This window comes from Populus euphratica, unplaced genomic scaffold, assembly GCF_000495115.2.
Source record: "Populus euphratica unplaced genomic scaffold, PopEup_1.0 scaffold246.1, whole genome shotgun sequence".
Classification (NCBI taxonomy): Eukaryota; Viridiplantae; Streptophyta; class Magnoliopsida; order Malpighiales; family Salicaceae; genus Populus; species Populus euphratica.
In genome coordinates this window covers 224,692-247,794 of record NW_011500126.1, presented here as the reverse complement: position 1 = coordinate 247,794, position 23,103 = coordinate 224,692, and the positions used below count along the sequence as shown (strand labels likewise).

Here is a 23,103-nt window from a genome sequence, read left to right as displayed (position 1 = left end):
CCTTCAAAGTTTTTTTTTTTTTTATATATATATAAGAAAAAACCCTTCAAAGTTTATATATATATATATATATAAAGCCGCCAGTCAGTGGTCGCTCTGCTGCTGCTACTGTGTATAAAAAGACCACTGGCACTGGTTGTTTCAGCTTCTGCATTCGCCGCCACTTCCCAAAAGATGAATACTTGTGCGCCTCCTCATCACTTTTCCTCTCTAAAGTTCCCTGAACTTCATGGCTCCTCAAAGCTTAATAATTTGCAGGTTTTGAGGTCTTTTGGTTTAAGTAAGAGAAACTTTAAGGTATTTGCAGCGGCTGCTTCATCGTCATCAAGCATGAGTGAGGCCTCTAATTATATACCTGCTGCTCCTATTTTTCTTCCTGAAGGACCATGGCAGCAAGTAAGTTTTGCCCGTTATTTTTTTATTGATTTCTTTGTTTGGTTAACATTTTCAAGATGAAGATTTTATTAGTATTTGATTGTTATTCTGCATTTTCTAGTCTCAAGATGGTGTTAGCATTGATGATTTTTTTCTGGTTTTGTTCTTGAGATGACCAAAAATGTTAGTGCATGAAAATCATAATGAGTTTTTGATTAATTACAAGTTAATTACCTTAACGATTAGTGCTAGAATAAAGATGGAATTTTATCTAATATTTTATTTTATTTTTTGGTTATTATTCTTGGAAAGCTTTTAGTTAACAGGGCGTCTTTATTTGATTTTCATAAAATGGTGACCAAGTTTGCAACTTTTATGAGGATAGATTCCTGGGGGAGTTACTGCTGCAAAGGGGTTCAAAGCGGCAGGAATATATGGTGGATTGCGTGCCAAAGGAGAGAAGCCTGATCTTGCGCTTGTTACTTGTGATGTTGACGCTACAGCTGCAGGTAAAGGTTTCACATTTTATTGGATATTATGTGTTTTACATGTTGTTATGGACTTTTAGGTTTGAGGTTATGGTGGTTATTTTTCTCTAGGTAGATAGGTTAGACCGCTTGAATTGCTTTGCTTGTGATGGAAAAATTATTGGCATCATGAAAGAAATTAGATTATTTGATCTGAGAATTGGTATTTCATATTCTTTTTATCTCCAGGGGCATTCACTACCAACATGGTTGCAGCTGCACCAGTATTATACTGTAAAAATGCATTAGATATCTCAAAAACAGTAAGCCAGAGTCTTATTTTTGCATTGCCTGTATTTAATTGCTTTTCCTCCTCTTTTTTTTTTCTCTCTTTTTTTTCTTTTGAAAGAATGACCTACACTGTCTGGTAGGCATGATTTAGATGTTACCTTTTTCACCGGCAGTAGATACTTTAACTTTGAATCTGCTAGGTGTCGCTCAACTATTTTGACATTATTTTGATACAACTTTGTAGGCCATCAGGCGGCATGTTTTCACGGCATTTTGGTTTTTTGGATTTCAAATGCACTTTAATCCAACACTATTGTTATATGAGGACAAGTAGCTTTTTAAATACATTATATTATTATTTATACCGTGATTTCTTATCTTGGTTCAATTCACTAATCATAAGTCAATGGCATGATTTTGCATCAGGCACGTGCAGTGTTAATAAATGCTGGTCAAGCAAACGCAGCAACAGTAAGTTTTGCCCATATAGCTGGACGGTCTATGCGCAATATTGTTTTTCATATTTCCATATGTTTGTCCAAGAATGAACTGATCTTAGCTTGTAAGCATAGAAAACTTAGGAATTCCTTTAGTTAATGTCACTTTACTGCTAATATGAGTGTGCTGAGTCTTACATGATTAAGATACCTACCATCCACATTCAGGGTGATGCAGGCTACCAAGATGTGCTAGAATCTGCTAGTGCCCTCGCTATGGTATACTATCTTTGAGTTGACATCTCAATTTCATGAAAATCATGTTTTAACTGAATCCTTATTCACTTCTCATTTTGTGCCTTTTATCTTCAGTTACTTAAATTGAAGCCAGAGGAAGTTTTGATTGAATCCACTGGTATCATAGGTCAAAGAATAAAGAAGGTATGGATGATTGATTCTACTGTCAATAAGTTGTAAGCCTGCTATGCTGCTCTGTTGATGTGATCTGTACCATGCAGCTTATTTTTTGTGATGAACTGTGCAGGGAGCACTTCTAAATTCGCTTCCAAAACTGGTTAATTCTTTATCTCCATCCATTGAAGGGTACATTTCTACTATCTGTTATTTAGTTTAAAAGTTATGAGCTCCCATATTTGTTGAACAACCCAATTGTATTTAATCTCTTATCCTTGCCCAGGTGTCACATTTATCATATAGATAGGTTCTAGTTCTCAATAATCTCCTCAACAGGTGTTATTTCCATTAAAAAAAAAAATGATATTCAGTGGATATGCAGGGCAGGTTCTGCAGCTGTCGCAATCACAACTACTGACCTTGTAAGCAAGAGTGTGGCCATTGAGTCTCAGGTATGTGAAAAGTTGTTCTTAAGGAGCTGGTGTGCTTGCTTCTTGTTGGATATAAACCACCATAACTTTACTCTGTCTATGTACGGCACTACCATGACTTTCTCATTCTATTCCTTTGTTAAATTGGTCTATGCTTTAATATTGGATCATCAACATAAAGAGTATTCTGTTCTAAAGAAAATGGGAGAAACATTAAGAGTATCCAAAATCATTGCTTGAATACCAATGCATCTTATGCCAACTTTAAAAAGAAGGGTGGAGCTTTGAAAAGTGTTTGACAATTATATTATTCAATTGTGATCACTAAGCATTAATTGTATATATTTTATTGGTGTTCAAAAGCTAGTCCACTGCTTTTACATGTTACTCATTTTCCACTTGGATGACAGCATTTTCTGAACACAGAACTTCCTAATAATTCGTGCTTTTTTAATATGAATTCATAGCAGAAAGGCAGGCTATTACAATTTGCTAAATGTCTCAGGTTGGAGGGACAAATATAAAAGTTGGGGGAATGGCCAAAGGTTCTGGAATGATCCACCCAAATATGGCCACCATGCTCGGTGTATGTCTCCTCTACGGCTTCTCTCAATTTTTCTGGGAAAGCACACTTTATCATTCTATTATTTGACAATACCATCTTTTGCAGGTTATAACGACTGATGCCCTTGTCAACAGTGATGTTTGGAGAAAGATGGTGCAGATTTCAGTGAATCGGAGTTTTAACCAAATAACTGTATGTTACATATGGCTTTCATACTGCCTGTTTCTAAAGTGCTGCACTGGTTTCAATAAGTTGGCTACTGTTGAACTGGAGCTAGATTTTATGTGGTCCCTACTCCCTGTTGCCTGAAAAATTTAATGCTGAGACTATAATGGCAGGTGATTTTTTTCCCCAGAGTTTTCCTGCTGGATTTATTGGGGAAATGTTGAGATGGTTTCCTGACTCTACCAAACTGTAGTTGTAGACATCGGTGGCTGACAATAGCATTGTGAACTTAACTCAGATATGAATTTCAATGTATCCATAAGACCACATAATTTTAATATCCATTCTGATTTTGTATAGTGCTCTTTTATGACAAAAGCTTCCTATTGTTTTGTTCTATTATACCTGAATGTCTATCCGTTCATGGAGTGTGATTATCATTTCTTTTTTTCAAGTACAATCATATTCATGCTCGGTTTGATTGCAAATGGTAGTTTTTATACATGTGATACCTTAGTGTGCACTTGAATTGCTTTGCTTCTTGTTTAGCAAGGCTTGCTTTCATTGAAAAGGCATACAAAGTTTTCTTCACTAAACAATTGGATTGTGGTTTTAATTTATTGGGCTGGTTCACACTTGTTTGCTACAGGTAGATGGGGATACAAGTACAAATGATACAGTCATTGCTTTGGCTAGCGGATTATCTGAATCAATCTCAATATCTAATATAAACTGCCATGAGGCAATGCAACTTCAAGCATGCCTTGATGCTGTAAGTTTGGTTGCCATGCAACTTTTTATTCACCCTCGATGGTTCAGCATCTACTTAATTGCTGAACAACCAAACATAATAGTTTTGTCCTTGTTATTTTCTGAACTAAGCTTTCGAACTCTAAAATCATTCTCAAGTTTATCAAGCATTCACTCTCACCAACAATCATTTATTATATGTTAACTGTAAACTATCTATAACATCTCTGTCTTTTCCTTTTCATATTCATCAGTTGATAACCTATTTATCTGTTCTGTGGCTTTTTTATATATAAATAAAGAAGAATATATTAACTATGTTCTGTGGCTATATCTTCTCTTACATAAACTCTCCCTAATTTTCTGCAACAATCATACAAACTTGTTAGGATTTGGTGTTGAAAGGGTTATGGGCTAGCCCGTGATTTTATAGGGACCTTGTAGTTATTCAGATTATATCTTGTATGAAGTCTAAACTTCTTTAAAAAAACAACTATTTTCAGGTAATGCAAGGTCTTGCAAAATCAATAGCTTGGGATGGAGAAGGAGCTACATGTCTAATTGAGGTTTGCTTCTCGTCTTAAAGATTGTACATACTTGATTAGCCAAAGTTTTTAATTACAGTACCAGCGCTAACAGACATCTAAGAAATTGAAGCTAATTTATGCCCAGCGTAACATTTAACTAATGCAAAACTTGGTTTGCGCACAGCTCTTGACAGAATAGCTGATTCTTATCCCTGATTCCTATCCCCAGGACATTATGATCTTCCACAATTAGAATAAGATGGTTGTAGGAATATATATACTGAGCGCTTGACAGCTTTCTCCTGGAACAAACCTAATTTATCTGAAAATCATTGAAAATTTCAGCTAGTTGTGACTTGGCTGTGTAGGTCACAGTAACTGGGGCAGAAAGTGAGGCGAAGGCAGCAAAAATTGCACGCTCAGTAGCATCGTCTTCTCTTGTCAAGGCATGATATCAGAACTCAAAACATCATCTGTTGATGCGTCAACTTCATTGTGTCTAACTTGCAGTCAATGATTATACCAGGCAGCTGTTTATGGCAGAGATCCAAACTGGGGACGCATTGCTGCTGCTGCTGGCTATGCAGGAATTCCTTTCCACCAAAACAATCTTCGAATTATGCTGGGAGATATTTTGCTGATGGATAATGGGCAACCACTTTCATTTGACAGGTGAGAATTGGGCCTGCTTCTGTAAATGAAAACATTTTTTTTATCTTCAAGGTGACGACTTCTTGTTTTCCATCTTATTTGAGCATATCATTGTTATCCTTTTCCATTTCATTCCAATTATTGATGACTGGAGATTTTCAGGTCTGCGGCCAGTAACTATCTTAGGAAGGCTGGTGAGATCCATGGCACGGTTGGAATCTACATATCCGTGGGTAAGCTTCTGAAACATTTATGGATCATTTATGTACCATGCCTGTATTTTCCTCCTACTGATTCCACTTCATGTTTGAAGGCAAACTCTTCTCATACAACTAGAAATCTAATGTTTCTGGCCTGCTCTATCTGCTAATTTGCCATTGCTTTAATAATATTCCTCCTTTTATTGATTCCACTTCATGTTTGAAGTCCAACTCTTCTCATACAACAAGAAATCTAATGTTTCTGGCCTGCTCTGTCTGCTAATTTGCCATTGCTTTAATAATAACAACCACGCAAAAGCTACCATGCTATTTAATTTAGCAAACTCATTTGCAGAACACGTAAAAGCTCATGCAGTTTTCCCTACACACTACTGCCGATGAGCTGCTCATTCCATGAACTTTCAATAACCTTAGATCTATGTCAATTAAGAAGCAATGTTTTACTTGCTGCACCCTCTGAGTTCAACATATTTGATGGGCTGTGTATCTGTTTTTTCCACAGGTGATGGACCAGGTTTGTATCTGTATCTGTTTCTGTTTTTTCCACAGGTGATGGACCAGGAAGTGGGCAAGCCTGGGGCTGTGATTTAAGTTATGATTATGTCAAAATAAATGCTGAATACACTACATAGACAAATTCTCACCTTTTCTTTCCTTCGCCAGGTTTCCCCTGTTTGAGATGGGAGGCTGTATGATGATATCATCAATCAAGTGTTACCTTTATATTATTGAATAATATCATTGACTTGTCAGAAATAATAAGTTTAACCCTGTGAGTTATTCGAAGTGTGATAATTTTGTGGTCTTTGGAATTTTGTGGTTATCAAAATGCAATTTGTTCACTAATCTCCATTACAGCCACAGCATGTCATGTGCACGTAATTACAAGAAAAGGAATAGGAACCAGAAACATAGCAGGTACATGTGAATCGGAGATTCTGCCAAGTTACTAAACCTCGCACGGTCAATGAATTGATCTAGGTTTGGTTCGGATCACAGGTTGTACATGTTAATTCTTCTAATTTAAATTGATCTTTTCAATTTAAAAATAATATTATCTCAAGACTAAAAGAAAAATAAAGTTAAATGGGTTGTTCGGGTTACAAGTTATGAGTTGACCTATTAGGTTGAATAATTAATCTAAAATGATGTTGTTTCATGATTTTGAAAAAAATTAAAGTCAAAATTAAAATCAAGCACTAGGTTGATCATGTTACAAATTAACCCATCAAGTTAAATAGATTTAGAGTTAATTTCTATCAAGTTTAATTTGAAATTCAACCAGAGATTCTAAGCGGACAAGTCGGGTTTAACGCTCCTTGCCATCCTGGGTGGAATCTGCAACTGACTAGAATAGATTGGCACAACGTTGTTATCTTGTAACCAACAAGAATCTTTACCATCGTCATTCTCTTCCTCCTTTTATAGGAGAAGGCTTCTTAGTAGGTGATGGTCATCAATGGATTTCCAGACACAACATTTTATCGTGTAGGGTTTTTCTTTTTTTCTTTTTTCTTTTTTAGGGATTTAACAATAATAGTATTTCTTGCATATTTTTTTAAACAAAGATCAAATTTTTTATCCTTGCCTGTTTTTATGGGAGGTGGATTGCTTGGGAAAGTCCTCCAAGGGATGTGGTGAAGATTAACTTGGATGGTAGCTCTTTGGTAATCCTGGTAGAACTGGAATTGGCGTTCAATCAGAAACACAGCAGGAAAATAGATATCTGGTTTTACTGGTGGCTGAGTTACAAGCCATGAGGCAAGGTCTTCTGCATGCTTGGGACTTGAAATTTCGGAGCGCTGTTCTTGATATTGACTGCTCCCAGGCAGCTATTCGCCTGATCATTGAGCCAAACTCTTGGTTCCATCCATGTCTGTGCCATAGTGGCTGATATCAAGAAGCTGCTGTCTAGATCTTGCGCTGATGTGTTGGCTAAAATGGGTGCTGCTGGTACCAATCCTTGCTTCTTCTGGATTGATCCTTTTCAAGTTCTGCAGAATTTTCTAGGGGATGTTGCATCTTCTGCACAATCAAATTGCTTTTTAAATATACGAGTTACTGCATAGTTTTAATTTAGATAAAGCAATTCCCACAAAGAAGTATGAACACGTCAAACGCATGAAACCTCCAAATATATATATATATATATATATATATATATATATATAATTTTAGATCTAATTATTAGATTATGCTAGGATTAAGATGTAGCTTTCCTTCTGCTAAATCCCTATTTGGTTAGTTTAATTTCAAATCTAGTCCGAATCGAGTCTCGAGTCATCAGTCTATTTTCAGCATTGTTAGGTTTTTTAATATCCTTGTACTTACGTGAATAACTAAATATCCTTGAACTTACGTGAATAACTTGACCACATTAGTTTCCAATCCCAAATGATCTTTGTGGGGTCGAATGAAAATGCCATTAGCATGAAATTGTTGCTGTATGAAAGGCTTCCATCCACATTCCAATATCCAAACCACACGATGACGGCTTGATGAGAGGGCTAGACAACTGACTCCTGAAATTTTCCATCTCCCCCTGCAGATTCTTCCAGTCCACCAACTTCTGCAGTGACGTCTTCAACAAAAATAGGTGATTAAAATAGAAAGAAAAAATCACAAATAACCCAGCAAAACAAGGGGAAAAATCAAAAAGTAGAGGATTAACCTTTAATTTATTAGCAAATAAAAACAAAGAATAATGCTGTTAGGTGAGAGTGATGTCTCCATGAAGCTGTCTGAAGAAAGGAACTCATATTGTAAACCTATCATGATAAAAATAAATTTGTCGATCCATTTATGTACACTTAATTAAAAAAAAACACTTAATATTGATATAATAAAATTAATTCAGGAAAAATCTATCTGTAGAAAGCTTAATTCGATTTTTGAGCTGTACAAGTACTACAGGTATTTCCTCCTTGAATTCTTTTTCAAAATCCTCCTCCTCGAAATTAAATTTTAGAGAAAAACAAATAATTACAGAAACAATATAAAAAATATTTCTCCAGTTTTAACCAATAGCAACATAACTAACCATATCACGTCACACAAACACATATCCAGTACAAAAAATGCTCCAAACTCTATCCACCCATCTCTCCTCCACCTCCACCTTCACCTCCACCACCACACCTCTCCTCCTCCTCTCAAAACCCTTCCTGTCTCCCTCTGCAAAATCCCAGCTTTCTCACTCTAAACCCTTCAACTTCCCTCGAACCTTAAAACCCATCTCTTATTACAAGCCCCCAATGAACATCCTTAACAAACTAGGCTTTGGTACTAGGTCACCTGACCCATCCACAATGGACCCAACAATCCCACAAGGTCCTGACGATGACTTACCAGCTCCTGGTCAGCAATTTGCTCAGTTTGGAGCTGGTTGTTTTTGGGGTGTTGAATTGGCATTTCAAAGAGTCCCGGGCGTTACCAAAACTGAAGTGGGTTATACTCAAGGCTTATTGCATAATCCAAGTTATGAAGATGTTTGTACTGGTACTACCAAGCATAGCGAAGTTGTTAGGGTTCAGTATGACCCTAAAGAGGGTAGCTTTGAGACTTTGCTTGATGCTTTTTGGGCTAGACATGATCCTACTACCTTGAATCGCCAGGTGTGTTTGCTTGAATTGACTTGGTCTTTTAATGGGCTGTTGTCAAAACTTGGTATTTTTGAGGTTTATGGTTAAAGTTTGGTGCTTGATAGGGATATGAACTGGGTTTTGACTGGATTGTGCTGAATCCGTTTGTAATTGGGTTTTTGTTGATTTTCTTGTATTTTTGTTTGATTTTTGGTGCCGTGAAATTTAAATTTTTAAAGTTGGTTGCTATTTTGGAGGTTTTGGTGGTTGATATTTTGTGGGTTTTAGTCGATTTGTTTAGTGTATAGGTCTTTTTTCTTTTTTTTTTTGATTGACTGGTTTGTATTTGTGCTCCCTTGATGTGTTTTGTTTTATTATTATTTTTAATTGAAACTCCCTTTGTGTTGATAGTTGTGTTTTATCTTTTTGGTTCAATTTCTAATTTTTTTGTCTTTCTTGGGAATGATTTGAGGTGATTTTGGGTCTAATTGCTTGGCTTATTCCCTCTTTTGATTTGTTTCCCTTTCTTATCGTTAATATGTTGCTAAGATGTTATCTTTTCCTGTTATTAGCTTTTAAAGAAGTCAGAAACCTTCCATCCCTTTCTTATTGTCAATTCGTTAGCCTGAAATGAATAGCTTCACAGGCATCGGTTATTGGGAAACACACATATAGAATGATGTAACTGGAAAAGGAAATGGAAAGACCTGCTACCCTGGTGTCTGCAATGAAGAAACTTAGTTGTCAAATCTGCTTTGTTTTCGGATAGTCTAGTGTAATACCTTTTTACTGTATCACTTCGGATAGTTTAGTGTAATACCTATTTTCGGATAGTCTAGTTTTCTGAGCATGTTTATAACTACCTCGCCACTTCACCCCTCTAGGAGTTATAGCCACGCGTTGTACTTTTGAGATTTGAGTATCACCTCTTGTTTTGATAATGGTGCTTGGTTCACATTAAGTGCAACCTAACTAGGATTTGCGTTATCAGGTTGCACTTTAATGTTGCTGTGCAAAGGAGTCCAATTTTCATCATGGCTACTGTCATATGAGGATTAATGGGTATTATCACTTTTTTTCATTGGAACATGCGCTCCATTCGGACATCAATATTCTAGGCAGTAGTCCTGGTATGCCTGTGGTCGTTGCATGTCTTCCTATTTCATTGGCAGCTTATTAAATCACTCCATCCATAGCTGATGTCACTTTATTTATTTCATTGCTCATAGACATAATCATGATCATCATTATCTCATGGGATTCTACTGTGATATAAATATGATTTCAATGTACTCTTCTCATGGCCTGTTCATTTGCATCTTGTTGGTCCTTGCTGGGCAGGGGAATGATGTGGGAACACAGTACAGGTCTGGAATATACTATTACACCCCTGAGCAGGAGAAGGTAGCAAAGGAGTCCATGGAACAGCAGCAGAAGCTCTCAAACAGGAAGATAGTCACGGAGATTTTACCTGCCAAAAAATTCTACCGAGCAGAAGAATACCACCAGCAGTATCTTGCCAAAGGAGGCCGTTTTGGATTTAAACAATCTTCTGAGAAAGGCTGCAGTGATCCAATCAGATGCTATGGCTAATTCCTTCACCATCATTAAGAGGCTAACATCGGTACAGGTTAAATATTCTTGACCTGATACAATAGCTGTTTATATTGAGAAACCTAAGCTTTTGTATGCTTTGTTGTGTTGTGAATGCTATGTGTTAGCTTCGAGGACACAGATATCTAGTTACCTAAATATGTTTGATGGCTGTTTGCTCTACTGTTTGTGCAAGGTAGGTAGGGCAGAATGGTTGATATATAAGAAATAAAGTTTTTCTACAGTGTCAATGTCTCACATTATCCGGGACACCGCAGATTTTACTCTTTTTGTTGAAAAGGTGTACCCACTAGGTTGATCACAGAAAAAAGCGCTTAGCATGTTTTGCTTACAAGTAAACCTCTTCCCCTTTCATCCTTTTCCTCGTACAAGTAAAGCCTTTCGGGTGAGCATTTATATGTGCAAGGTCTTGTCTTTTGATCTGAGAATCAAGCACATTGGTCTTGGGTTGTAAGGTGTGTCGATGGAAAACATTTGCCAACTCTAAGGTATAGTCTGGCCAGTCGGTATAAAGATTCTCTGAACTATTGCCTGTTTTGATTTACGTTCCCTGAAACTTTTTTTTCTTCGGATTTTAATACCAAAAATTAGGATCCTATCACTATTGGTTACAAGATCACCATCAAGTGAAAGGTTTTGCTACTAGAAGTTCATGAATAAGTTCATATGACAACATTCTCCAAAGTTGTCAGCACATTTTCTAATGAATTTGATTGAATTATCATGCTTTTAGCCCAACCAATTGAATGATGTTGAACTGACCAAACCTCCAGTCATAAAATCTATGCTTCCAACCAGATGTTGATAGTTTGGACTGACATTCGATCCTTTTCAACCAAATGAGTGCTAGGAAATACTATAGGCCTCTTTAAGAATGTAGTTGATGTTGTTTTTTAATGTGTTTTTTGATGTATCAAAATAATTTTTTTTAATTTTTAAAATTTCACTTTTAAAATTAGTATATTTTAAGCAAAAAATAGAATAAATTTCATCAAAAAGAGGTGTAACCATAACTCCAAACGGCACTTAGGTCTAGTCATTTTTAATTCTTAAGCAGTCTGTATGCTTGCTTGATATACACATTAAAAAAAAAAAGACATTTCCAGCTGCTTGGGCAATTTTCCGGTATCTTAATTTCAACACAGGTTTATCGACCAGTGAAGTTATTTGAAAAACTGGATTCTGGCAATGCATCAAAACCTGCAGGCTGCATCAAATTACAAGAGTTCATTGCGCAATCAATTATGACTGCAGGATACACAACACCAATTACTAATTGCATTTGACCGATGTTTCAAAATAAAAGAGATAAACATGTTTAAGAGAGAGAGATTCTATCCTTTTAAAACCTGAAACTTCGTTTCTTTTGACATCCAAGATGATAACCAAACACTATAGCCTTATGTCTACAGGGCTATTCTGGGTTTAAACAATTATGATGTGAAAAATAATTCTACACGTAAATTAAGATCCCGAGTATAACTTGCCTTTCATAAATTTCAAGTAGATTACCAATGAGCCGTGTATTATGGCCATGGAGGATACTTGTTCATAAGAACAAGAAGAGAGTGTATATGTTTGCCATCAAGTAGATTACCAGTGAAAAAGGCCTTGTTTCTGATTTCGAGTGGCCTTGTCTGGGCTTGCAATCTTGCTGCTCTTGAATTTTGATCTTGATGGGCTTCATAAATGTAAGGATTTCCCCTGACTAATGAAATTTGTTTTGATGAAAGAAAACCCATATGGAAGAACAAAATAATCTCATCTTTAAGAGGAAAATAAAATAAAATAACATGAGAGAGTATATTAAGTGCTGTTGTTTAATATTGGATGAAGTGTTTGTTTTTTAAAGTATTTTTTATTTAAAAATATATTAAAATAATATTTTTTTTATTTTTAAAAATTTATTTTTGATTTAATATATCTAAACAATTAAAAAAACCAAAAAAATAAAGTAAAAAAATAATATATATTTTTTAAAACACCGTAACACAGTAAAAAAAGACTCTATCCATCTATAAAATACCTTTTAATTTCATAGATACTAAAAAACCATGAATTTTCTATACACATGAAAGTGTAAAAAAAAAAAAACAATTTGGAATATTGGAGAAAACTAATACTTAACCCTTCCTATATAAATATATGCTATCGGTATGTAAAGAAGCTAAAGCAACGGTTAACATTATTCATTTGTAATTTTCTAAGCTATAAACACTCTTGATAAATTAGAAATAAATAGAAATATAAATATAGTTTAATAAAAAGAACCTATGAACTATATTCCTTCCCAATCTAGCTTCTTGCTTACATGTTTAATTAATAAATTCAAGTATATATTTGAAGAAATACTGAGCATCAATAAAAATAACTTATTAATTAATAAATTCAAGTGTGTGTAGCTAAAATACATTTCAAAAAATATAAATATTAATTTATTAAAAAATAATCAGATTAAAGTTATAACGTTATCAATTGAGGTGTTAATTTGCAATTTTTCTTTTCTGTGACTCTCTATCTCTCTTGTCTTTTGAGAAGGATGAAATTAACATAGAAACATTTGAAGTGTTAATTTGCTAAATCAATTGCTAATACATATGTGCTCTAACAACTGAACTTTCAGAAATATACATAGGAAGCTCGCGACTTTAAGAAGAAACATATATTACTGCAACTATGTAGTAGACATAGATATTATTGTTTGGATTGGAACCCTCAATTTTGAATATAAAAAAATAAAAATAAAAATAAGATTTTTACATTCAATCTAGTTTTAAAATGGTTTTGATTTTGGAATGCTGTTTGTGAAATTAATTAAAATAATTTTTTTGTGGAATTTTGGAATAATTTGGTGGTTGAAATGGTGAAATTTTAGTGATGAATAGTAATGATGATGTTCAAATCCAAATACCCAATAGTTTATGTATTGACGAGGTCATAAATATTCTAGCGTGAAATTTTCTGAATTAAATAATTAGTTAATTAATTAATTTTTATAATTTTATCTGTTCTTTCTAGTTAAGATAATTGATAATATATATTTTATGCTTGATAAGTTAAGATGATTTATAACTATTACTTACAAAAAATTTTCTTTAATAAAGGTGAGAACTTTTTTATTTTAAAATAAATATTTTTTTAGAGAGAAAATATATAATAATATTCTAAATAAATTTTTAAAAAATATATATAGTAGAAAATGAAAATTGTGAACTTTTGTTATAAATTAAGTTATTATGGTGTGTTTATAATTTATAAATCTATTTATTCTGAGAAGATGAGGAACTGAAATATAATTTTACTTTTATGATATTTTGAATTGTATTATGAATTGTATATTTTACTTATTTTATCCTACTAAAAGATATGACTAATCATGAAAAACTTTAATACACCTAATAGTCTTAGTAGAGTATAAACTTTTTTAATTAAGTTTATTTATTAAAAAATAATTCATCTATGATTTTATAAACATGTATAGAATTAATGATATTAAATTTAATAATCTTTTAGGTCTAGCCAGCATCACACCCAACACACTTAGGTGTGACAGCACTATCAAGCCCAAACGTGGCTAGAGCAAGACTCAATAAGTTTTTATTGGAGTGTGTTTGTGTTAACTTATGCCAATTCAATGCTCATGAGAATTCAAGAAAATTATACTTTTAATTTTTTTTCATTTGATGCTTTTTGCTAAAAATATATTAATAAAATCTTGGTTTATTGCATGTAAAAATAAAAAAAAAATGTAAATCAAGATGTTCTATAAATACATTAAATTAAAGAGTATAGCTTGCCTTACACTTGGACAATTAACATTTTTTTATGCTTATTTTATTACATCAAGACATATCTGAAACAATTTGATACTAAAATTCTTTTTTCTCTATTCTTGTTAAAAATAAGTTATACATGCTTAACTACAGTTTTATAAAACTTATATTTTGATTTAGTATTTTTTTTTTAAAGTATTTTTTAATTTTTTTTAAAAGTTTTAAAATATGTTTTTTTAGATATTTTTAAATGGTTTTGAACTACTAATATTAAAAATAAAAAACATTAAAAAAATATTTTAAAAAACACATTGCAATATTATACCAACACTTTGTTAATGCTTTTAGGCACAGTGAAAATTGCCTTGTTTTCTGATTTCAACCGGTCTTGCCTGGCTTGCAATTTTGTTGTACTTGAATTTTGATATTGGTGGGCTTCATAAATGTAAGGGTTTCCCCTTATTGATGAAGTTTATTTAAAAAATAAAATAGAAATAGAGAGTCTGTTAAAAATATATTTGCTTTTTAAAAAATTTATTTTTTTAATTTTTTACATTAAATTTAAATTTTTTGATATTGTCATATTGTTTTTGATGAACTAATATAGAAAATAAATTTTAAAAAATAAAAATAAAAATACTTTTCTAATGCCTAAAAGCTCATGGCATGCCTTATAAAATAATTCTGCGCTACAAACATGATGTATCAAACAACTTCCACGTTGTAGCTTCAAATTACTAAAAAAAATAAAATAAAGAGAGGAAGAAGAGACTAGCAAATTAAATCACTGCTAGTGCAGGATATTAAATCTACGGAAATAAATTACAATTAATATTATTTATTTTTTTGTTCCACAAAATAACACCGTGGCTATCAAAATCCATTGAACTGAGTAGAACATGGATCACATACCTTGCTAACGTGTATAGCATTGCACAAGATGGAAAATGATAAAAATAAATAAATAAATCCCAAGTTCTAATTTTATAAAAATCCGTTTTTAATAAAATTATTCATTTTATCATTAAAAAGTTCTATATTTATTAAAAAAAATCTTTTATAATATTAATCACGAATTATATTAACCCACCACGTACTAATTATAAGATAACAAACATAAACACTTAGCTATGAAAAATAAATGGAGATTATTAAAACTAATTAATTGATTGATTATTTAAATTGGGAATTGTACTTTTATGAATTTTTTATAACATAATAAGTAGAATTATCACGAGCCCCTGAGGCAATTGGGGGATCATGCTTCATGTGATGATTAAATCCAATTTTGACAATTAAAAGTAAATAAAGAATTTAAATTAAAGTTATTTATGAGAATCAAGCCGGCAAGCATGGACAAGCAAAGCATAAACTGTGGGTTATTGCCAGCATGTTAGGGAGTTGTGACAGCGGGAAGTTGCTTGACTTTTCCTAGTTTACTTGTCTGAATAATTAATTTGAAATTAGAATGCTTTTTCTTGTTATTCCATATATGCCCCTGGCAATTTATCCATATGTTATTGCCAAGTAACTGCAAAGAAACGTTTAATTATAATCTCGAGACGTTGGAAATAAAAAAATTATTTCATTAAGAAAATAAAAATTTAAAATAATTTATTCTGAAAATAATAAATTTTTATATATTATGTGCAAGGAAAGGAAGCAAGCGGGTATGGAACGCAGGATTAGGCGAGGGAGATGGCTGCTACAAATGATTAGTTTAGTGGTTAACCAATTTAATCCTAACCTAAACCAAATAAGTTTTATAAACAATGCGTGCTTATATTTTAATCCTAGTGGATGGCAAAGCTTTTTTTTTTTTTTCCTGTGTTTTTTCCTTGCTTAATATATTTTATTACCGAGTTAGAAATTAGGGAATTAATGGATTAATCTTTCTATTTCAACTCCAATGAAGTCCCATTAATTGGATGACTAATGAGCCACAATAGGGTGGTGAAGAACAGACATGAACTGGCCCTTTCCTCTCTGATCCAGCCATCTAAATAATTGGAGCAGAGATGGGACGCAATCATCCATTCTTTTCCATGACTCCAATTTTGACAGCAACAGCTGCAAACAAGCATGGTTAACAGCAGACAGCAGTTTTTTTTTTTTTTTTTACCATACAATTTACATTACATTAGCCTAAAAAAGGGGTAGAAGTAGGTGTTAATAAAATTACCGGACAGGAGATGATTAAGAAATCATAAGTACAAGAATGTCGTGTTGTAATGTGGACAAGGTCTGCTAGAGTGCTAGTCATGGAAGTTAGCTGGAAATCTGATGACTGTCCTCTTTATGCAGTGCAAGCAAGGCCAACCGCAACAAAGTCAAGGAATGGGAACCTGTATCTTCACCTTTACTTCTTAAAAGAAACGAAAAAAATGAGCAGAGGGCTGCCTGGATCAGATCTGGCTAGTTGTTTGTTGGGACCATTTCTATTTTTAAATAGATCAAAACTCAATTCTTCAAAGCACAGGCCAGATCCAAGCCCCAATACTCATGTGATCTTGCTCGAGAATAGGACAATGGCCAGTCAGGGGACTAAAGCTGACTATCATATATTTTTTTAAAAAAAAAATAAAGACCTGGGAGGATTAGGAATAAAGGGCTTTTGCATTTGTGTATAGACTATTAATCATATATGAGAGCACAAATTAATCAACTTTACATGATCCTACGCCCTAATTCAGATAAGATTTCACTACAAGTTCCAAGCATATTCCATATTAAAAAATAATTTCACTTAAAAAATTTAAAGTATTAAATAAAATTTCAATATATAATTTATAGTATTTATCAACATGATTTTTTCAAGTAAAATTTTTGTAGATTTGAAATTAACACAAACCTATATTACATTATGTTACTAATTAGATTTTAATTAAAAAATAAAATAAAAATAATTAAATTTAATTTTATTATCATTTCACTATCAAGATTCTATATCTATTAAAGAATTATTTAAATTTTCATAAAATATAAGATAAGAATTATTTAAATTTTCATAAAATATAATCATAATATTACTCTTTAATATTTGAAGTCAAAATCCATGGTTATTTTTTCTTTCCTTGATTAGCCCAAGTCTTCATGAGTTAATTAGATTTTATATATATATATATATATATTTCGATTTCATGGAGTAAAAAGGGACTTAGATCATATTATTTTTTCTCCTTAGCATACCAAATAATATTTCAGTTTAAAAGGACCAAACTTTTCTTCTATTAGAAGTGAAGTAATCATCTCTCTCCCACTCCAATTTTTGGGCTATGACTTGTCACTTGTGAGTTGCTAAATCCAATCTTTGGAGACAATGATCTCATCATGGCTCCATTAGCAGTCCCACACCAATCTCGATCCCACACTCTAGCTCACTCAGCTAATATAATCATAGTGAAACACAAATTAAGTTTAACTAGACCTAACAAACTCAAGATTTTTATATTATTTATTAGGATCAATTGGCCATGACCCTCTAAATCTCACTTCAAATATCTTTCTAATTCCAAAAATATCTTTGATTCGAATTTTTTTTTTTATTATTATTATTAATGTGGATGTTCGAACTAGTTTATATATATATTAACTAATTTTATACGTTTTAAAATTAATAATCATATAAGTTTTTAATAATTTTAAAATTTGTGAAACTCAAACTAATAATTTTTAAAAAATAAATTTAAAATCTAAATAATTAAGTTATATTTGGCAGGGTTTATCTATTGTATTTCTAACTTGTATACAAGTATGTGCTTGTTGATGGACTTCATGTTGATGGGCATTTCCCCATAGTTTAGCTCTTGATAGTAGTTACTACACACACACACTTACCTTTATTGCCAACGGAAACTACAACCTGGGTATAAATAATTTAAATTGAGCACGACATTGACATAATCAATAATCTATGGTTAATTAATTACCCAACTTTTCTTCTCAAACTTAAAATTCCAACCCAATTCTTGTACCGTGAGAAACAAAATTTAATCGGTGGGGACTAAATGCCATGATATTCCCTTTCTTGCCAACCACATCCACCAAAAAGTTAAAGTAGTATTAAATGTCATTACAAGTTAGACATATTCATTTATTAATCCTCAATTACCCCTAATTACTAAAATCCCAACCTTAATATGTCGTTGAACCCAATCGGCTGGAACATCTCTATCATGATTTCGACGTCAAAATCATTTTAAATGATGGGTTTACTGCAATAAAACATAATATATATATATATACACACACATTTTAAATTGCATTTTGCTTCCATTGGCCATGACCGTCTAAATCTCACTTCATATATCTTTCTAATTCCACAAATTAAAATTAAAAATCTAGTAATTGATGCTAAGAAATCACGAGATATTTTTTATTCAAATCTTATTTTTTATATTTTATTATTATTATTATTAATGTGGATATTCAAACTAGTTTATATATATTTCAACTAATTTTATAGGCCTTAAAATTAATAATTATATAAATTTTTAGTAATTTTGAGATTTGTGATACTCAAACTAATAATTTTTTAAAAATAAACTTAAAATCTAAATAATTAAGTTATATTCTGCAGGGTTTATCTATTGTATTTCTAACTTGTATACAAGTATGTGCTTGTTGATGGACTTCATGTTGATGGGCATTTCCCCATAGTTTAGCTCTTGATAGTAGTTACTACACACACACACTTACCTTTATTGCCAACGGAAACTACAACCTGGGTATAAATAATTTAAATTGAGCACGACATTGACATAATCAATAATCTATGGTTAATTAAATTACCCAACTTTTCTTCTCAAACTTAAAATTCCAACCCAATTCTTGTACCGTGAGAAACAAAATTTAATCGGTGGGGACTAAATGCCATGATATTCCCTTTCTTGCCAACCACATCCACCAAAAAGTTAAAGTAGTATTAAATGTCATTACAAGTTAGACATATTCATTTATTAATCCTCAATTACCCCTAATTACTAAAATCCCAACCTTAATATGTCGTTGAACCCAATCGGCTGGAACATCTCTATCATGATTTCGACGTCAAAATCATTTTAAATGATGGGTTTACTGCAATAAAACATTATATATATATATATATACACACACACATTTTAAATTGCATTTTGCTTGAAAAAAATATCAAATTGATACTTTTTATATGTTTTTAATATTAATTTTAATATACTAATATCAAAATTAAAAAAAAATATACCGTAATATTAAACACATTTATTTCTTGAAATAATATGCTTCAAATGAGAGAGCAAAGTTCTCCAAAATATTTTAATTTTACTGTAGATAATTGTCTTTAAATTTTGAATAGATTAGAGAGATATATTTAAGAACACTATATGGTTTCTAAGATTTAATCTTTTGAAGGGAAAAAAAGTGATCAGAAAATACTACAAAGCCAGGGAGTTTCCTGTAAATTGAGCTCTGTCATTGTATCATTGGCCAGCTTAGCTTAGGCACCCTCTCTTGCTGTCTTAAATAGGAAGCTTGGAACGGAAAAAATAGTAAACAAAATCGTTTGACACACGCTATGCAAGAGGAAGGCAGGAGTTGTCTTATAAACACAGCGAGCACACAACAAACCAAAGTAAACCAAACAAGAATGGCAGAGTTAGCAGAGACCACAGTGATGCCTAAGGTCATTACTTTCCTCTCTTCTCTTCTTCAAAGGGTAGCAGAGTCTAATGATCTTAGCCAACAATTATACCCCCAGAAAGTCTCAATCTTTCATGGCCTTTCTAGACCTGCTATATCCATTCAAAACTATCTTGAAAGAATCTTCAAGTATGCAAATTGTAGCCCCTCTTGTTTTGTTGTTGCTTATGTGTATCTTGATCGGTTTTCTCAGAGACAATCCTGTTTTCCTCTCAATTCTTTCAATGTGCATAGATTGCTCATCACAAGTGTCTTGGTCTCTGTCAAGTTCATGGATGATATGTAAGTTATCTTCAATTTTCACTTGTTGGGCTCATCTTTTTAAGCTTATTATGATGATTTATCTAGTTATCTTTGTGAAAATATCTCTGGGATTTTATAGTTGTTCTTGGATTTGGGATTGACCTTGATAAGTGGATTCAAGTTCAACTCTGCAATGTACCAGAGCTTAGGGGGTAGGTTAGGCCTCTCAAGTTCAAGTCTTATCCAAGTTTGGGAAGGAAAAGGAATTCTTCATTTTCTTTGTTTTAAATGAAATTCTATGTGATGGAAATCTTGCGTTATACAGATAATTGGTTTTTTCCTACCATATATTATGGTGAATTTACTCTCCAAATATATTTATGATCTGAAACTTGGACTCCCTTTGCTTTTTGATAATTTTATTAGCAATAGGATATTTCCATTGCTTGAAAGTGGCCCAGCCAAACCATGCCAAAATTTTGATCTAGGAAGTTAGAGGGTCAATTCGATGAAATCCCCCCCTTCAATCAACCAAGGGAAAAAAAATCTTGACTACAAAAAACTAGGTGCATATGGAAGGGCAACATATCCCATTTGAGTCAGCCACAGCCAATGGAAAAAAAAGACACCCATGTGTAAAACTACACCACCACCTAAGTTTGCGGTGTTAATGTCTATGTCTGCTTAAGCATGCCTGTAATCCCATCAAATGGTAGCAAATTGTAAGCATGTGTCACTATCATTGAAGGGAGGGGTCAGTGACAGCTCAATCAAAGCTCTGTATTTTGTTTAAAGCCACAGCATTTGCCGCACAGTAGCATTTCTTTTCTTTCCATTATTCCCTTTTTAGGCCATTTAAACTGCTCTACCCTACTTGGGCCTCGGCTGTTTTCACCGACTGGCAATACCCACTTTGTTTTCCTGCAAGAATCATGGTGGTAGGCTGCTAGTTTGTCTGTCATTCATTTCACTTGGAAACTATGCAGAACTGTACTGATGTTGCTAATATATATGTTCCTGTATTTTTCTGTCAGATATTACAATAATGCCTTCTATGCTAAAGTTGGAGGAATCAGCACAGCAGAGATGAATCTTCTTGAAGTGGATTTTTTATTTGGTTTAGGCTTCCAATTGAACGTGACACCCACCATGTTCCACGCTTACTGCTCCTACCTTCAAAGAGAGATGTTGATTCAATCTCCTCTACCGATAGTAGACCCTCCTCTAAATATGGCTAGACTACAAAAAACCCATTGCTGTTTCAACGAAGATGAATCCACTCATCAAAAACAGCTTGCTGTTTAGGTCATTTCTTAGAATGGTTAGGAAAGCTGGACCTAATGATTTTGTGTATTAGCTGGGGCAAAAAAAAAAAAAAAAAGGAGTAGACTTTTAGTGCCAGTCATGTAGGGTCATGCACATGCTATTTTCCCTTAGCATTATGGTTTGAAATGGAGTCAAACCTCTCATTTGGCTTCCCATGATTTGTGGCATTGCACACATTTTCAAGCTCGGTTTTCATGTGTTTCTCCTTTTCTTTCTGGTTGAAGTTTTGGACTTGTTGCTTTTTTGGTTATTGACATGATCGAAATCTGCAAATCAATGATATGTACAGATGAGCTTTTTATCATGACGGCCAGGCTGACATGATCTCATGTATCATGATCCATCCCCCCTGTAAAACATGGTCAAAACCTATCTGTACAAACCCCTGTTGCCCAAGTTCTTCAATGGAGCAAGTAATCCAAGAACTATTATCAGTAGAAGCAATCTTGCGTAGGCTTCTCTCTCTGTTTTTTTCTCAAGAATTCACAAGGAAAACCTCAACTACACATAGAAAATAAGAGGTGAATTGCACAAGGAGTATTGTTCTTTTGGTTATTGACATGATCGGAATCTGCAAATCAATGATATGTACAGATGAGCTTTTTATCATTACGGCCTGGCTGACATGATCTCATGTATCATGATCCATCGCCCCCCGGCTGACATGATCTCATGTATCATGATCCATCACCCCTGTAAAACATGGTCAAAACCTATCTGTACACACCCCTGTTGCCCAAGTTCTTCAATGGCACAAGTAATCTAAGAACTATTATCAGTAGAAGCAATCTTGCTTAGGCTTCTTCTCTTTGTTTTTTTTCTCAAGAATTCACATGTAAAACCTAAACTGCACTTGAAATAAGAGGTGAATTGCACAAGGAGTCTTGTGCAGTCGTGCTGTTAAATAGATAATGTAAGAGTCTAATCAAATTGATTATTTATATGAATTTGTTTTTCACGTACGGTTATTTCAATTTAACGGGATTCATTCGGTGATCAATAAAGGATGTTCTTTTTAAAAAAATTTAAATCCGAACTTTGAATTGATGCTTTTTAAAAATATATTTTTTTAATGCACTAAATTAAGGTAGAAATTTTTTTAATATTATTTTAAAAAATAATTCATACTTATATAGGATATATACAAAATTACCAATATATGGATATATCTGTAATTATTTCTCGGAAAGTAGTTTTTGAGAAATCATTTTCTAAATTTTTTTGTGTTTGTTTACCATTATAAAAGTTGGTTAATAGAAAATAATTTTCAGTAAAAAAAAATTAATTTGATTTTCAGGAAAGTGTTTTCTTTTTATTTTAAGCAGAAAATACTTTCCGGAAATTGTGAAAAATTTAAAAATATTATATTATTTGCTGATTATATCAAATTTGATCCTCAAACTTTTGATTGCTATATATATTTTGTTTTGAATATTTATTTTTTAATTTCATCTCTTAGAATTTAATTTTTATATTAACTTTAGTCCTTATTTTTATAATTATTATTTGCTTTTTTCTTATTATTTTGTAATTGAAATTTTTTTTCTATCAAATTTAGTTCTTATTCTTTTGATTGTTACTTATTTTATTTGAAAT

General features: G+C 32.7%; 3 protein-coding genes across 3 annotated transcripts; all 3 read left to right on the top strand.

The window, feature by feature from the left end:
- The first annotated feature begins 73 nt into the window (after nucleotides 1-73).
- On the top strand, nucleotides 74-6,099 carry LOC105110274 (arginine biosynthesis protein ArgJ family). The gene is made up of 16 exons (XM_011005254.1): nucleotides 74-396; nucleotides 761-884; nucleotides 1,092-1,165; nucleotides 1,560-1,604; nucleotides 1,799-1,849; nucleotides 1,943-2,011; nucleotides 2,115-2,173; nucleotides 2,367-2,436; nucleotides 2,921-3,001; nucleotides 3,086-3,172; nucleotides 3,795-3,917; nucleotides 4,399-4,461; nucleotides 4,791-4,868; nucleotides 4,949-5,094; nucleotides 5,236-5,306; nucleotides 5,844-6,099. Exons 1-16 carry the CDS (start codon nucleotides 175-177, stop codon nucleotides 5,924-5,926), a joined length of 1,446 nt encoding a protein of 481 aa, XP_011003556.1. The 5' UTR covers nucleotides 74-174; the 3' UTR covers nucleotides 5,927-6,099.
- A 2,214-nt stretch (nucleotides 6,100-8,313) lies between these two features.
- Nucleotides 8,314-10,712, top strand: LOC105110273 (peptide methionine sulfoxide reductase A1-like). Its single transcript, XM_011005253.1, has 2 exons — nucleotides 8,314-8,908; nucleotides 10,217-10,712. The coding sequence occupies exons 1-2, from the start codon at nucleotides 8,372-8,374 to the stop codon at nucleotides 10,466-10,468; spliced, it is 789 nt and encodes a 262-aa protein (XP_011003555.1). The 5' UTR covers nucleotides 8,314-8,371; the 3' UTR covers nucleotides 10,469-10,712.
- Nucleotides 10,713-19,773: 9,061 nt separating this feature from the next.
- On the top strand, nucleotides 19,774-21,811 carry LOC105110272 (cyclin-U4-1-like). Its single transcript, XM_011005252.1, has 2 exons — nucleotides 19,774-20,220; nucleotides 21,216-21,811. Exons 1-2 carry the CDS (start codon nucleotides 19,814-19,816, stop codon nucleotides 21,484-21,486), a joined length of 678 nt encoding a protein of 225 aa, XP_011003554.1. The 5' UTR covers nucleotides 19,774-19,813; the 3' UTR covers nucleotides 21,487-21,811.
- The last annotated feature ends 1,292 nt before the right edge of the window (nucleotides 21,812-23,103 follow it).

Bases quoted from the DNA above. Each gene is read 5' to 3' on its own strand.
- LOC105110274 (XM_011005254.1), top strand. From the start codon at position 175: ATGAATACTTGTGCGCCTCCTCATCACTTTTCCTCTCTAAAGTTCCCT. The intron at 3,002-3,085 runs GTATGTCTCCTC...CATCTTTTGCAG, and splicing joins ATATGGCCACCATGCTCGGT to GTTATAACGACTGATGCCCT. The intron at 4,462-4,790 runs GTTTGCTTCTCG...TTGGCTGTGTAG, and splicing joins GAGCTACATGTCTAATTGAG to GTCACAGTAACTGGGGCAGA.
- LOC105110273 (XM_011005253.1), top strand. From the start codon at position 8,372: ATGCTCCAAACTCTATCCACCCATCTCTCCTCCACCTCCACCTTCACC. The intron at 8,909-10,216 runs GTGTGTTTGCTT...CTTGCTGGGCAG, and splicing joins CTACTACCTTGAATCGCCAG to GGGAATGATGTGGGAACACA.
- LOC105110272 (XM_011005252.1), top strand. From the start codon at position 19,814: ATGCAAGAGGAAGGCAGGAGTTGTCTTATAAACACAGCGAGCACACAA. The intron at 20,221-21,215 runs GTAAGTTATCTT...TTTTTCTGTCAG, and splicing joins GTCAAGTTCATGGATGATAT to ATATTACAATAATGCCTTCT.